This window comes from Toxotes jaculatrix, chromosome 1 (assembly GCF_017976425.1).
Source record: "Toxotes jaculatrix isolate fToxJac2 chromosome 1, fToxJac2.pri, whole genome shotgun sequence".
Lineage (NCBI taxonomy): Eukaryota > Metazoa > Chordata > Actinopteri > Toxotidae > Toxotes > Toxotes jaculatrix.
The window spans coordinates 12,194,375-12,209,132 of NC_054394.1; the positions used below are offsets into that span (position 1 = coordinate 12,194,375).

At 41.0% G+C, this 14,758-nt stretch overlaps 1 protein-coding gene across 1 annotated transcript in view; it reads right to left on the reverse strand.

Annotated features, from left to right (window-relative positions):
* LOC121182334 (transmembrane protein 266-like) overlaps window positions 1-14,758 on the reverse strand; it is a 44,038-nt gene that overhangs the window by 2,678 nt on the left and 26,602 nt on the right. The window contains exons 4-9 of the mRNA XM_041038787.1: window positions 12,033-12,187; window positions 10,281-10,354; window positions 8,772-8,828; window positions 8,105-8,243; window positions 4,626-4,741; window positions 2,539-2,734 (exon numbers count right to left, since the gene is read on the reverse strand). Of these exons, the coding sequence (XP_040894721.1) occupies window positions 2,539-2,734; window positions 4,626-4,741; window positions 8,105-8,243; window positions 8,772-8,828; window positions 10,281-10,354; window positions 12,033-12,187 (737 nt within the window). The remainder of the gene's footprint in view (window positions 1-2,538; window positions 2,735-4,625; window positions 4,742-8,104; window positions 8,244-8,771; window positions 8,829-10,280; window positions 10,355-12,032; window positions 12,188-14,758) is intronic.

Consider the following 14,758-nt stretch of genomic DNA (forward strand, 5'->3'; position numbering starts at 1 on the left):
GGTGACCAAGAGGTTAAATATAGTGTAACTGATTCGGTCTCTGTAATTGGATTTCACACGGTTTTGACTGTAGGTACTTTGGTCAGTTTCATTGTTAACAGCACAAACTAGTCCAGATGGAAAATATCTCTTATGTTTACAACATAATATTGACAGAGATGACTTCTGCCCCAGGCCACAGGTGATTTATAGGTAAGTGGTTAGGATCACGCATGGCTATGCTGTGCATTAGCTGCACCCTAGTGCACCAGAAATAAACTGGGACAGGGGCAGGGTGGGGTTGGTTTCAGGGATGAGAGAAATGGGGGAGAGTGAGTGAGAGTGGGAGCTCTTTGTTCAGGCTCTGATCCCTCCAGTCTAGCAGGCCTCAGCGTGCGTCGTGACTGGCTGGGATCTACTCTGCTCTTCTGTTCGCTTGATTGGTCTTGAGCTCACTGTCCGCTGGCTGAGTGCGAACCCAGAGTACCCTGAGTGCTAGCCCCCGTCCCTCGGGACATGCTGCAGACTCTGATGGGTAATTTCATTTATTTTTCAGTCTAAAATATTAATCCCTGAGCCACCCCAGGAGAGGAAGCATTGCACTCACTAAAACAAGACTGAGACAATCACTCCCCAATTAATAACACATGAGTCTTAAGAAAAAATAATGGGCTGTCCAGCATACATAAAAGGCTCTCCTCTTCTGTCTGTGACAGTCAAGTTACCAGGCTGTCATCTGTCTGTGGAAAAGGAAAGATGACATGCTGAGGCCCTTTTAGTTCAAATGTAAACTATAACTTTGATGGGTGAGGTATTAGTTCTACCCCACAGATGAAGCAGTATGAGAGCAGACCCCTGGAAGATGAGCAATCACTGCAGCTAATGCTAAAACAGATTATGTGATCCAGGTAATCACTATTTTAGATTTTAAAAAAGAAAAAAATATAATTTGATAACATGACCGCTTTGTGGCTTGGGAGATAGCAGCATGGCTCCATGGATGAAAGTGTCGATATGTTGGTCTACACTGAAAGAGAAAGATGCAGCAGCGTACTCTGTCAGCCATTGTGACAAAAACTTTATAATCTGTGACAGAGTAATGCTGCTGTCTTTAGTAAAGTCTAAGATATTTACTCAACAAATTAATTTGCATTAATTTTGAATAAATGTCTGTCTTCCACTTTGGTCCCAACTGAAACATCTCAACAACTACTGGCTGGATTGGCACACAATTCTGTAACAACTTTATCGTCCACTAAGGAAGAATCCTGGCAACTCTGGTGACTCCCTGACTTTTCATCTAGTGCCATCATCAGGTCAGGCCGTAGACTAGTCTAATATCTTACCATACAAATATCTATCATGTTTGCAAAGCTTTTGTTTAGACAGTTTGGTGGATACAGAGGGGTAATTTGAAACGTTTGTTCCATGTCTTTCTTTCTTTCTTTGTTGCAGCTCCTCAATTGTTACTGTACTGTTGCAGTACTGAGTGCTGGGTTGCTAAAATCCTCCACTGGCTCATTGATTAATGCTGATTGTCACTGGATGTTCTGTAAATTTACATGGTTTGGTACTTTGAGGTGGCAAAACCACCAGTCTCCTGAGACAGTCATTATAGTCATCATAAAAGCCACTGCCTTGATAAGAGCTGTTGATAGTTTAATGGCTCTCTGCAGGTGAGAGAGAGAGACAGGTCCATTGAGACATTTTGTGCAGTACTGGGCCATACAAATATACCTGACTTGATTTGAGTTGACCTAACTTGCCTTAAGCCCCGTGGCCTAAGTGCTCATCCCAGTGACCATGTTTCTGTAAAAAGCCCCACTTGTTTCTAAGAGCCAGATTTCCCACTATGCCCTTGGGGTAATCTTGTGGCCACTGTGGAGCCTCCTGGTGCCCTATTGTGGTTTGCAGGTGAAGGGGAACAGATTTTGACAGGAGCCCACTCATTCCTAACAAGGCCCAATTCACAAAGCACTCTGTACCTGAAATAGCCCAAGTGGTCTGGGCTGGCTTGACCGGCCTCGCCACAAGGGGGGCAGTAAGAGAGATAGTTGGGGCATGACAGAAGCCCCACGGAGGCTGACGTAGTGTCGGCGAACATGCTTGTTTTCTCCAGGATTCACCAGATCCTAAAAGCTTTTTTGCTCTTCATATTGATCCCAGAGCGCCTGCGGTCAGATGGGTGTTGTGTGTGAGCATGGAGGGGCTAAGAGCCTGGCCTCAAAGATGCTCCAGGGCTACTACTTCAGACTAACTGTACACTGCTCTGGCATCCAGTTCACCTGATGTTACACCGTTCATGACTTTTTGTTCCACATAATTATGTACATGCTTTATGCAGCACTTCTCTCCTGGTTTGTCATCCTGCTTTCTCAAGCAAACACTGCACCTGGCATGTTGTGTATTAGCTATATTTTTAATGCCATGGGCTTTTGTCTTAGATGCGCCTATTTTCGATTTGTGAAGTGATCTTTTACAGCCAACTCGTGTGATGTTTCATTCATAGTATCATTCAAACCAGTACACAAAAACACTGCTTTAGAAGCCATACTATACCTGCAGCGGCATGGGACTCTCTTGGGTTTCTCTGGCCGCCCTCATCATCAGACTCCCCAGGAGTCAAACCTTCTACAACCTGAAAACTCCTGCCCTGTTTGCCCCATACGTGGTGGATCTGCATGGCTGCTTCACGTTCTGCTGCAAGGTCCAGGTCCTGCTGGGCCAAATGGGCCCTGAGCTGCCTGATCTCAAACTGGAGATTGAGTTGTACGTGTGTGTGTGTGCATTGAGAAAGAGAGAAGAGCAGACGATCAGGAGTGTGAATGAACAGGGAAAGTAAAAAAAAAGGGATTTGACAGGAAAGAAAAGACAGGCGGGAAGCTCAAAGTGGGGAGGGAAGAGACACAACAGCAAAGGATGGAGTTACAAATAAACATGATGAGGTGAAAAGGTGAGACAAATATGGGGAGAAGGAAAAAAGGGAGGAAAAGAAAGTGATCTGCATAAATTTCAACACAAAACATAGACAGTGATATGCATTTTTCTTTTTCATGGTCAAAATACCAATTTACACAGCCTGAAGAGTAAAACACATTGTATCTGGAGATTCTCAGTTATCGAGATCATGCTCATCCAAGAAGGGTTGAATTAAGGGCAGCTGGACTTGGCTGAAGATACTACTTTGGGGGTTATTCAGTATCAAAGCTCATATAGATTGTTTGAATTGTCCATATCAAAATCAAACTTTATATTGTCTGTTGACTTAACGGGTCTTTTGAAGGTTAATCACTGATAAACTGTTTTTCAGTATTACTCTATGCTTTTCTTGTTGACAGCAGTGATATCACTCTGTATTGATTTCAGGGTTATTGGTTTTTGACACACTGACAAGAAACCATTGTAGTAGTAAATCTAGTAAAAGAAAATGAATAGAAAATAAAGGAAGCACATTTTACAGGCAGGGTTAGGGTATACATTACTCTCGTTCCAACTGAAACCTGTTTTCTTAATATACCCCTCAGTCAAATCGCATTTTAAATGAGGTCATACACAAACCCACAGGATAAGGTATCATCTAAAGTGTACATTAGGTGCACTTGTAACCGGAAATCTACTGCCAGCTATTTGATTAACAAGAATTTTTGGAAGGATCTGATCATTTCCTCTATGATCCTTTATTTAATAATGTATTCATTATCTTTGCCTGGTCTCAGACCTGCACTCAGTCTTTTTATTTCTTAATTTTTTTGTCTTATTTATTTATTTATTTTTTATTCTTGAGTATTTATTTATTGTAGCCTGCATTTTACCCTGGTATGGTATCATAAGTGTGTGTGTGTGCTCTGAGGAATCATGAGGAAATGTGTGGAAAGATTGGACCTGTTCGTGAGGCACTGCTGCCCTCCTCTGGTGGTAGATGAACTGACAATTTCTTAGGTGGACATTACTGTAGAAACCACTTACTAAGACAAATCTACAGACTGTTATGTTATGTTTTGTTATTGTTTTGTTTGTTTGTTTGTTTGTTTGTTTGTTTGTTTCAAAGATGAGATGGTGATATGACTATAAATGAATATTAGATTGAATATAAAGCAGTACTGAGTTGAAACACTTTTGCTAGTGACACACAATAGCCTACAGTGAGTATATGTGACTACGTGTAAGCTGACTTTAAAGTTCTATTCTGTTCAGTTGTATTTTGCATATTATTCACCTATTCCTTTGCTTAAAATGTGGCTTTAAAAGTTTCATAGTAATTTCACCCACCAGGTAGAACTGAGGCTGTGGAGAGTTTGGAGATTCCAACAGTGACCACATCCACAAAGTGGCAAGAAGTGTACCGTGGAAACCAATAAATAGAAACTGGAACAACAGCCTGATCCACTTCCCCTCTTTCCAACCATGTGCTATTTACTGCATGTCACAAACACAGAGGCTTCTGTCCTCTTGCAAAACCACATTAAAGTTGTTTTGTTGTTTTGTGCATCCCGTGCTAGTCTTGAAAAATAACCCTCTTCTTTGACTGCTTGTACTAGCATATTTTTCTCTTCCTTTTACCTTTTACCCTTAAGTTAATTTTGTGGATGCTTATAGGGAAATGCAGTGTGGTTGTAAGTTTAAATCTAAGGTGTTTTGGTACTCACAGCCTGTTCCTGGCAGATCTGAGTGAGACGCTCCAGCTGCTCCTCTCTCACAGCCTTGGTCTTCTCACACTGCTGAATCTCCAGTTCCATCTCAACTTTGACTTGTAGCACATAAGCTAACACAAACAAAGAGGGAGAGACAGAGAGAATCTGAAATAAAAATAATTAATTCATTAAACTAGATTATTAAATCTTAACCCACTGAAAACAGCTGGTTAAGACTCTTGTGGTAAAATACACTGAGGTCAAATCAAGGTCAAAGGTCAGTGTCTGAGGACCATCAGTCCTTTGGTCAACAGATGTTGGTCAGACCTCATCAGTTACTGGTAACTAGTAACTTTATACCTGTGCTGAATGAATTAGAAAGGTGCAGAAAAGAACATGTCAAGTCATTTCACCTCATGCAAAAGTCTCAGCTGGGTTGATGTCTGTGTACAACATCTGGATAAAGTCACTGTCTTGAACCTGTCTTTATGGTGTCATTAGAACAAAAGATGGACAGGACTCAATACAAAGAGAAAACAAATAAAGAGCAAATCTGTGTTTACTAGTTTAACACATTGGAAAGGGACAAACTTATGAAAATATATTCTATAATATAAAAATAAGACATTAAAAGTTTATTTTGAAGTCCAAACACTTGTTTCAGTGATCTTAAGTGTCACTGACCAGAAGTATTTTCTGAGTAGTCTCCTTAGAGCAGTACTTTTGGATGTATGTGATATACTGTGAAAACCAGAGCAAGTGTTTGTTTAGACTGTGGACATGAAGATGGCAATAACATTTTGGCACAGCATGCTGTTTTCAGATGATTCTCAAAGCTACTTTGTTTACCAGCAAGGACATGTCTCTAATTCTAGTTTCTTTGACACTATCTTCACCCTACAGTGATTTATGAGTAGTGTGTCTGACATGACCTCCTTCTTACCACAGTGTTGTCCTGAAGCGTTGCCAGCATACTTTGACCTACCTTGAATCACTCTTGTGTTTTTCCTGTGATCTGTCTCATCAATAGTCTCTTTTTTTCCTCACAAAGCTGCAGCTAGTTAGTTGTTTTGTTTGTTTGTACACATTAAGGGATTTATGTATAAAACAATGCCATGTAAAATATTGAAAATGTGCAAAAATATCAGAAGAGCAGTCGTGCTGGAACTGATGAATCAAACATCAGGATCTCCACCTCTTACGATCTCGCAGCACGTTTTATTTATACATGACACACTTTCTGGAGCAGGATGGGAAGGTGTAACTAAAAAAAGGATACTGAGAGTAAATTTGGATACCTGTTGTCATCACAGTTGGCAGACAATCAGTCCCTCACACCTCTGTCATCACATTTGTCAGTCAGCCACATGATATCACACGTGGTAAAGCTGTGTCCCCTCATGGGGAGTGTTGCTATGAGCAACATAAAGAGGTGAAACATAATCAGTAATCCTATTCCAACATCTCTGTAGTTGTTGTGATTGTGTATCTGAACTATTGTGAGACTCAACTGCCTGCTTCAACACTGAGATGAGAATGAAACAAGGCTTTCTGGTACAGAGGGGTGCGGGTGGTGGGGGTAGAGCAAAGCACACAGCCATCGCCACATGCTCCTCGTACCTATTTATAGTCATGTTGGCACACACACATCGCAAAAGTGGGGACATCAGATGGGCCCAGTCCAGTCAGATTTCAAACAAGCATGAAAAAGCTCAATCAGAGGTTCATTATTTAGCCACACAATGTGCTGTAGTAGTACATTTGTGGAACTGCATACTGTATCTGTGTCAGTGAGTGTTTGCAAGCAAATTGTGTCGATTTTGTGATTATACTCGGCGTGTGTGTTACAGCATTGCTGACAGCTGCTGGCAGCACATGCATAACAGTGTAATTCACACCGCGGCTGATCCCACAACTTCACAGAGGCCAACACAAGGCCCTGCTCCACTCCCTCCTCTCACCAAGAGTCAAGTGTGTCGCTGTTCACGTAAAACCTGCGTCACTTGTACGACACAGCAACCCACAAAATCCCTGTGTCCCCGCGTTCTCATACTGATTGGATCGTTGTGCTTGTTTGTTGTGACATTTTGTGTACCACAATCCTTAAAATAAATTAATTCAGCTTTTACCTTTATGGCAAATACAGCTAATATTGCTACTTATATTGTAAGTTAAAGGGCTTCACTATGTTTTGGTAAACCTGTATTAATAGCAAACCATTTTGCCTAATTCACCGTGCAGAAAATTGTTTTCAAATATACTGAAAATACAGCAGTTCTTTTTGCTGGACCAACTGTTTTCTGATTCTTTTTGAGAGGCTTATATTTCCCATCTGACATATCACATTGCTAATAAATTCATTTCTAGTCCTCACAAATTCTGATGCAGTTCATTCCTCTGTATTTCCACTCCCATCGGTCCAACACTAACATTGTCTCTTCTCACATCAAGCTAATTCTGCGAAGGACTCAATCCCTCTCCTCTGATAACTGAGTCGGTCCCTCAGCTATACATTTATTGGTTTGAGTGAGATTTTTTTTTTCCTTTGAGGTGTGTTGCTGCCTGCCTAACAACGAAACTCAATCACTCACAAAGATCAAACCCAACAGGTCGAGGTGTGTGGAAGGAAAATCACGAGTTCATTCCCTGGGAACCAACACTGCAGCAGCATGTTAAGAAGCACGCTTCTCCTGCTGAAAGTGTTTCACCAGAGTAAACCAGCGATATTGAAAGCTGAATAGTATTTGATCCTGAAATGATTAATCATGTCTTGATGTTGTGTCCTTTGCAGCTCAATACATTTGATCCTTTAAAACAATGTATTCATGTTAGATTAAGAGTCCGAGCTAAAGCCATCCTCCTAAAACCAACCAAGGAAGAAATTTCTATCTAGGACCTTCCTGTATGCACAAACAGTATATAATACTGTCTGTGCCCCTGAAATCAAATATGCTTAAGTCCTAAAATGTCAAACTATTGCTTTAACAGGGAATATTAGGAAAAACAGAGCATTACTCATCCACTGTCTTTCCACTGGACATGAACAAACTGCACACTGAGTTCCTTTGTGGTCTTTATGCTGCTGATCCTGTATGCAGTCGGAGGCCCGTGGCGAGGGTGACCTCCGAATAGATATTGAACCGGTCTGCATTAGCATAGGGGAGAACAACCACTATATTCATTATAGCCTCTCTGAATCTACTTAACCAGCCCCTTACAATCAATACAAGTTACGGTAGCAGAGTGGCAGCAATTTACTCTGAGGGATGATCAATAGCCATATTGCTCTGAATAGTAAATAATTTGTATAATCATGGAGAGAATGGGGTCATTTAGCCCTTTCAAGGCCAGCTGATTCTTATGCATCAGTGTGATCCTTCAGAGTTAAGAAAGATGGGGTGTTTCCTTGAGTTGCTCCACAAAATGAATTGGTCTCACATGCAGGACACTTAATAACACACGTTTGATAAACACATGTTTTTTGCCTGCCTCACCATCAATGATCCTCTTAACCCTCCAGATGCGTAGGGTGATGATGAGGCTGATGGCATCCCAGGGGCTGCTGGGCCCGTTGGCCACCGTAGAGGCCACCATGGGGGCCAGCGACAGCACGATGACAGCACCATCAAACACCTGAGGGGGGTGTCATACACATGAAATTGAAATATGTGTAAATGTTGAGTACCATAAGCCCCTGACAGTACCCTGCCCAGCCCTCCAGCACTGACCTTGACCCTGTGGTGATGTACCTTTAGCTTAGCTTAACTCAAACACAGGAAACGGGGGGAAAACAGTTAACCTGGGTAAGATGGTCCAACTACCTGGACCTCTAAAGCTCACGATGTAAGTCTTTATATCACTTTTATTACAGTGTAAAATAAAGTTTTTTGTGCTAAGCTATTCTAAGCAGCTGCTGGCTTTAGCCTCATCTTTACCATACAGACATGGGGATGGCATCTATCACACCCTATAACTCTTAGCAAGAAAGTAAATAAGTGTACGTCCCAAAATGTTGATTTATTCCCTTAAGTGCAAACACTGGGGGGGGGCATATTAGGCATATAAAATAGGAAGAGGTGGCCAAATTTAAAATAATATTTGACAAAAGATTCAAACCTTGACATCAAGATCTGCCAATAGACAGAGAACAGCAGTACTGACCTCAACTTTGTTTTCTATGTAGTCCCAGATCCCGAGCACTACAATTCTGAAGACAGTCTGAGACAGACAGGAGAGAGATAAATGAAAGCATTAAAATAGATAGGTGAGGGAGTATGCAGATACATATAAAAAGCTCCTGTGATTTGTTCAGTCTTTTGAGTTGTCATCACATCCAGCAACCTTTGTCAAGATGTGTGAACGTAGACTGAAAACTGAGAGAGGGCCTGTGCTGTACAGTTTTCTTCTTTAAATCTCCTTTATTTGCGAATACTGTAAAATAATAACTATGTAAAAATGCCATATTTGAAGTCTGCTAAAGTAGCCAAAAATGAAAGGAGTAACTGTATTTCATTAATGCAAAATATGTTCCAGATAAAAAAAAAAAAACATCCCTCATTTGCCTTTGACACATTTGAAACATCTCAAAGAAGACACAGAACAGGCCGTTCACTGCTAAAGTATTTATAGCTAATTTGCTTCTATATAACAGTCATCCTTGATAAAGCTATATCTGTAGCAAATCTATTTCCTGATATTGATCTTTTGGCCACACTTGCAATCCGATCACCTATAAAATTCTACATTGCGCTCTGTAAATACTGTTGGTTGTGGGATCCTTTGTTGAGCAGGGCCATTGATTTACACTCCAATTAGCGTGGGGTGTCATGTACCATTGTTCCTGCTAATCCATCATCTGGAGCACATGTTGGACAACAGAGCGGGTGTCAAATGAGAAGCGCAAGGGCTCCGCCCACATGCTCGAATCCTGTTTTCTGATTGGTGCAGAGGGACCACCTGGTGATAAGTTACAGCTATGTAACATCATTCCCAGATGGTTCTTCTTCTATGATGTCAGTGGGCGAAGTGTTTGCATGGATCGTATCACTGTAACCCCATCCCCACTGCTCATTAAGCTCAGCTGTAATTATTGCTCCTGCTGGCTCACTGGTAATTAATGTTTGGTTTAGGGCATTGGGGCTGAGGCTGTCAGGGTAATTGGTTTGCACTGGAGTGGAGGCCTGTGGGCCAAATTCTCCCCTCTCCATTTTGTTTTTCACAATTTCAGACTGATGATAAGACATTATTTTATCAAACAATGGCTCAAATTTTATTAAGACTAATTAAAATTAAGGTTCAAACATTTTTCCAGCCATCCAGCCTTGAGGTAGCATTTCTGAGGCTAAAGCTAAATCTTGACAAGATGATAGACTGGAGGATAATGGAAATTAAATGGCAGCCACCTACTCTAGTTCCCTTAGGCCTGTACCTGGTTTGCCATGCTGGAGACCGGATATACTCTATAGTTAAAGAAAGTTTAGTTTGGTTTAATTCAGTCATGCATTAAAAAGAAACCCAATATGTCAGTTCAAAAATCAGGGTATTCTGAGGTATTCTGGTGACTAACACTAACAACATATACAAAAAAAGGAAAACAACAGAAAGACAAGAAAGATTTTTATTAACAGTGCCAGGAATAAGGTTTTATGGGCCCCAGTACACACATCTTACCTCTGAAAAGAAGAGTGACAGGATGATAAGGCTGATCCAGTGGATAATGCTGGCAAACTGGAAAGCATTGGAAACTGTTGAGAGAAGAGAGGGGACATATGTTCAGCTACGCAGTTCTAAAGAGGAGCAAGCAAGAAACGATCCAAGAAATCAAGGTGTTCCCATATCTCTGAGGTGAGCCTGCAAGTGAATTTAGAGGTTTTTTTTTTTTATTAAAATTAAAAATGAATAATAGTTTTTTAGGCTCTGTGGATTAGGGTCCTGGTCCTGTAGAAATACAATTCTTTATATTGTGTTTGTAAGAAGATGTAAAGGGAAGAGAACCCTTTTCCCACCAGGATCACTGCTCTTTCTGCGCCTCTCCTTGACATTCTGTCCATCAGCATTTTAGGTCTTTCCATATCTCGGAGTCCATCCATCAATTTGCAGTGCCTGTGCTTACCCATGTCCTACGCCACTAATCTCTCTGTGCACTCTCTTGGTCACTCCCACCTTATTACCCACACCTCTATTTGTCTTGATCTGATCTGAAGTGACTAGAGTCCCGCAGTCCCCGCAGTGAGACTCAGGTATCAACAGAGCTGGACGCTGGCCAGTAATCGATAGGGATGTGTGCCTGCTGCCATAGACAAGAGACTTGGTTCATTATCACCTCGCTCCATCACTCTCCATCACAACCATTTACCATCCAGCTTTACCAGCTCCTCTGTGACTGGCATAAGTACACACAGCAGTGATGGAAGGAGTGGACACTAAAGGCATACATGATTGTGGCAGCACACACAAGGCCAGTGGTGGAAGAGGTACCCAGATCATTTACTTAAGTAAAAATACCAGTAAAACACTGTAAAAATACAATGTAGAAAAGCTCCCATAAAGCAATGAGTCCTGCATTCAAACCCAACTTAGGTTCAAGAACAGAGGAGTTATCAGCAAAATATATTTAAAGAATCACAAGTAGCAGCACTGATTCTGCAGTAAAATGGCTCCTATGACTGATGTATTATTATATTTAATATTATTAGAGTGATAACACTGATTCATCAGCGGGTAAGTAGGCTCAGTTGTAGCTGGTCAAGCTAGAGGTCATGTTCTTCTGTGGTTTCAAACTTATACAAGTCTCATGGGTCACTATATCATTAATGGAAATGGAAAAGAAAATTTTGCTACAAAAATTTGCACTGATTTTTCTTTATTTAAGCTTCAAACAGTTATTTAAATAAAACAAATAAAAAATCTCAGAATTTTGGAGAGGAAATGTATCTGTATGTATTGTTTTAACTTTGAGTAAATGTACTATAAATAAGTATACTCTAGCACTGGCACAGGGGAATGAAGTAAACTTTGGTAAAATACAGCACAGATTTGAAACCAAGACCTTCTCACCTTGATGTTCCCTTCCTCATATTTGATTATGTTGAGCAAGGTGTAACCTCTCAACTTTGTATCTGTATCATGGATGTACCAGTGTGGATGTACAGTGAACAAGAATAACAATAATGACAACGTGTAGGTCACCAGTGCACTAGTCAAGTTAGCAAGAGATTCAGTTTAATGCTCAAGGACACTACAGCGTGGAAATCCCCACTGCTCCAGAGGAGCTGCTGCTGTGCTGCACTGGATGCCTCCCAGGTGTTGTAAGAGCATCACACAGTGTACCGCTGGAGAAGGATATGCATGCCCAGCAAACATCCCCTTGATAGAAAAAAAAAAAATAGGAGAAATAAATAAGCAGCCATATACGCTATTTACATTGTAGGAGTTTGGTGTCTATGAGCAGCTCCAAAGACAGGAAAAGCACCACCAGGATGACACAGGCCACCAGGATACAGTTGAAGCCAGCGCTGAGCAGACAGACCTGCCACAGGGCCACTCGACGACCGCAGCATGGCTTCAACCAGTTGGACCTAAAGAGAGAGAAGACAAAGAATGAGGTGGATTTGTATTTGTGTGGATTATTACAGACACAAATGGAAAAAAAAGGTCAAACATGTTACAAAAGGAAGCTGGTCTTAAACACAGTAAATAAGATTATTTTGTCAGGATTCTGAACAAGATAATAATTCATCATTTCACTGCACACATTCGTACTTTCTGATTGCTTCAAATGACGTGCTGTATGAGATCAGCGTGTCGCCTTTCAACAAAGCAACACTAACGCTAATAAACTAAGAGGTACAGAGCTGCAACGTGTCCCTTGAATGAATAATTACATCACTGCTCTACATGAATAAACTGACATTGTTGAGTGAAATGCTGAGCAGCGTTCGGATGGTTTGATCTGGATATTTGAACTCCCTGACATGGCCAACAGAGGGTGGTAGTTTACACTTATGAAAGGTGATGTCTGTTAAAATCCAAGCAAAGTTTGGTGGTGATGGCCAGAGCAAAAGGGTAAGTGTGGTCAGAGACAGCATTGACAGAGACAGGGACAGTGAAGCTCTGTGAACTAGTGACTTGACCATCAGCTGGAGGTGTGACTGGAATACTGATGGACTCCTTTTTACATGGCAATGAAGGGAGTCACTGTAGAGGATGCTGCTTAGGATAAAGGATTTCATGTTCAGCAAAATCAGCGGCCTGAGACACCAATGAAAGTGGGAGACATGAAGACACAAATTCTAATTGAATTCACATCTGCGTGTCAATCTAAGAGCTGTTTGTTTATCTGTGCAGTAAGTATTTTCAGTTAAATAAGCACCTTGGTCAGAAAGTCAATGTCCTTCCTTTAACTCCGATAAAGATCCTCCATATTTAAAAGAAAATAGTAGGGGAATATTTTTAAGACTGGAAAAACAAAAGCTTTCTCTTGCCAGGCAGAGTAAAAGAATCCAACATTTAGGCCATTAAAGTGTTTGGCAAGATGGCTCAATGCTATTTTGAAATAGTGGGCTAGTCTTAGAGACCAGCTACTACAAGGGCTGACAGTAGGAGCTGAAAGAAACAATGCCTCTCACCAGCTCTCCAGCTGGAGTGGAAAGTTGGCTCTGCCCACTACCTTTTCCTTCTCCCCATGCACTGGCATGGAGGAGACAGACGTTGGCAGAGCATTTCCCTCCTCTGATCATGTCTTCATTCCTTGGCGTGGCGCTAACACGGTGGCAAAATGGCTCCATTTTCACTGTGGCTGCAAAACTGATTATGCTGCACTCACCACGGAAGAATTTGAATATTTTATCTGTTTTTACACCAGTTACAGCCTATTAAACCACATCACCTTCTCACTTGTAAACCGGTGGATGAGGATAACTCCTGTCCCTGAAATTGAATGGGATAGTACAAATTCAGTATCTATCATTAACTCAAAGAATACTGGAAAAAAAATTAAGCAGCAATAAAAGTATTACAGATTATAAGGATTTTTGATTAAATATCTCAGTTTCCTCCCCCTGCAAATTTTCTACTAAAGTACATGCTATAAGATAATATGGGGTGGAAGATTTCTTGGCTGGCTCCCTTTACAAGCACATGACTACAAAACAGACCTAGAGCATTTACTGTAGTTGATTCGGTGCTATGTTAAAACCCCAGGGGGAGACTGTTTTTTTTTTTTTTTTTACGTGTCATCTCCTCATTTCTGACATATGTGCTCCTGCTCAGTCACTGGAAGAGGCCACACATGTTGTTTTTATTTCATGTGTGGCTCTTTGTTTATTTGATCAAGGAGAAATATTCTCCTATCCTGTATAACAGTTATTTACAGTTGAATAAACCTTCAGTGATCAAATGGGTAAGCCAAAGAAATAACACATAAGTCAGTTTAGTCATGGACTGTAATTGATGGGCTAAAATGGCTACATGACCTGATCGTTACTCAATACAAGGCGCATCACTGAAGAATAAACTGCAAAAGCTCAGTATGGAAACATGCTTGTAAGATTCTCCTCATGATTTTCTCCCACAGTAACACGTTTATGTCGTAATGTTTCAGCAGCTGTCAAGCTGATCACTCCCACCTCCCGTTGGTTTCTCAGAAGGAAGTATTTGTTCAAGGCTGGCATGGGCAGAGCCACAATCCTGTAAACAATGCAAGGCTAATCTAATAAAGGCGTAATCATGCTGATAGCAATCATCTTCTTGGCTTTGGGTGGGGTGGCACAAGTATACGAGCTCCAGATGGTGCAGAATCTGCTCCACCAGAGTCTTGGCGAGACTTTGCGGATGCCAGGTATCTTGCCATCCTGTGTACCAGCCTACATGCCAGGACACCTGGGCACCTTGTCTACAAGAAGCAAAATACTGGTCTATTTATATTGTATTTATTTATTAATTTATTTTGTTGGTGTTTTATTCTGTGCCACTGATGTGGATACCCTTAAGCCCATGTAACTGTCTGTGAGTTATCTCAAATACTTCAGTTTTTTTTTTAACTCAAATTACACTGGAGGTCTGGTACAAAATAGAAAAGTCACATACTGATGAAGTGTTGTCAGACGTTTAAAAGTAAAAGATACCAAAAGCATATTTTATTATATTTT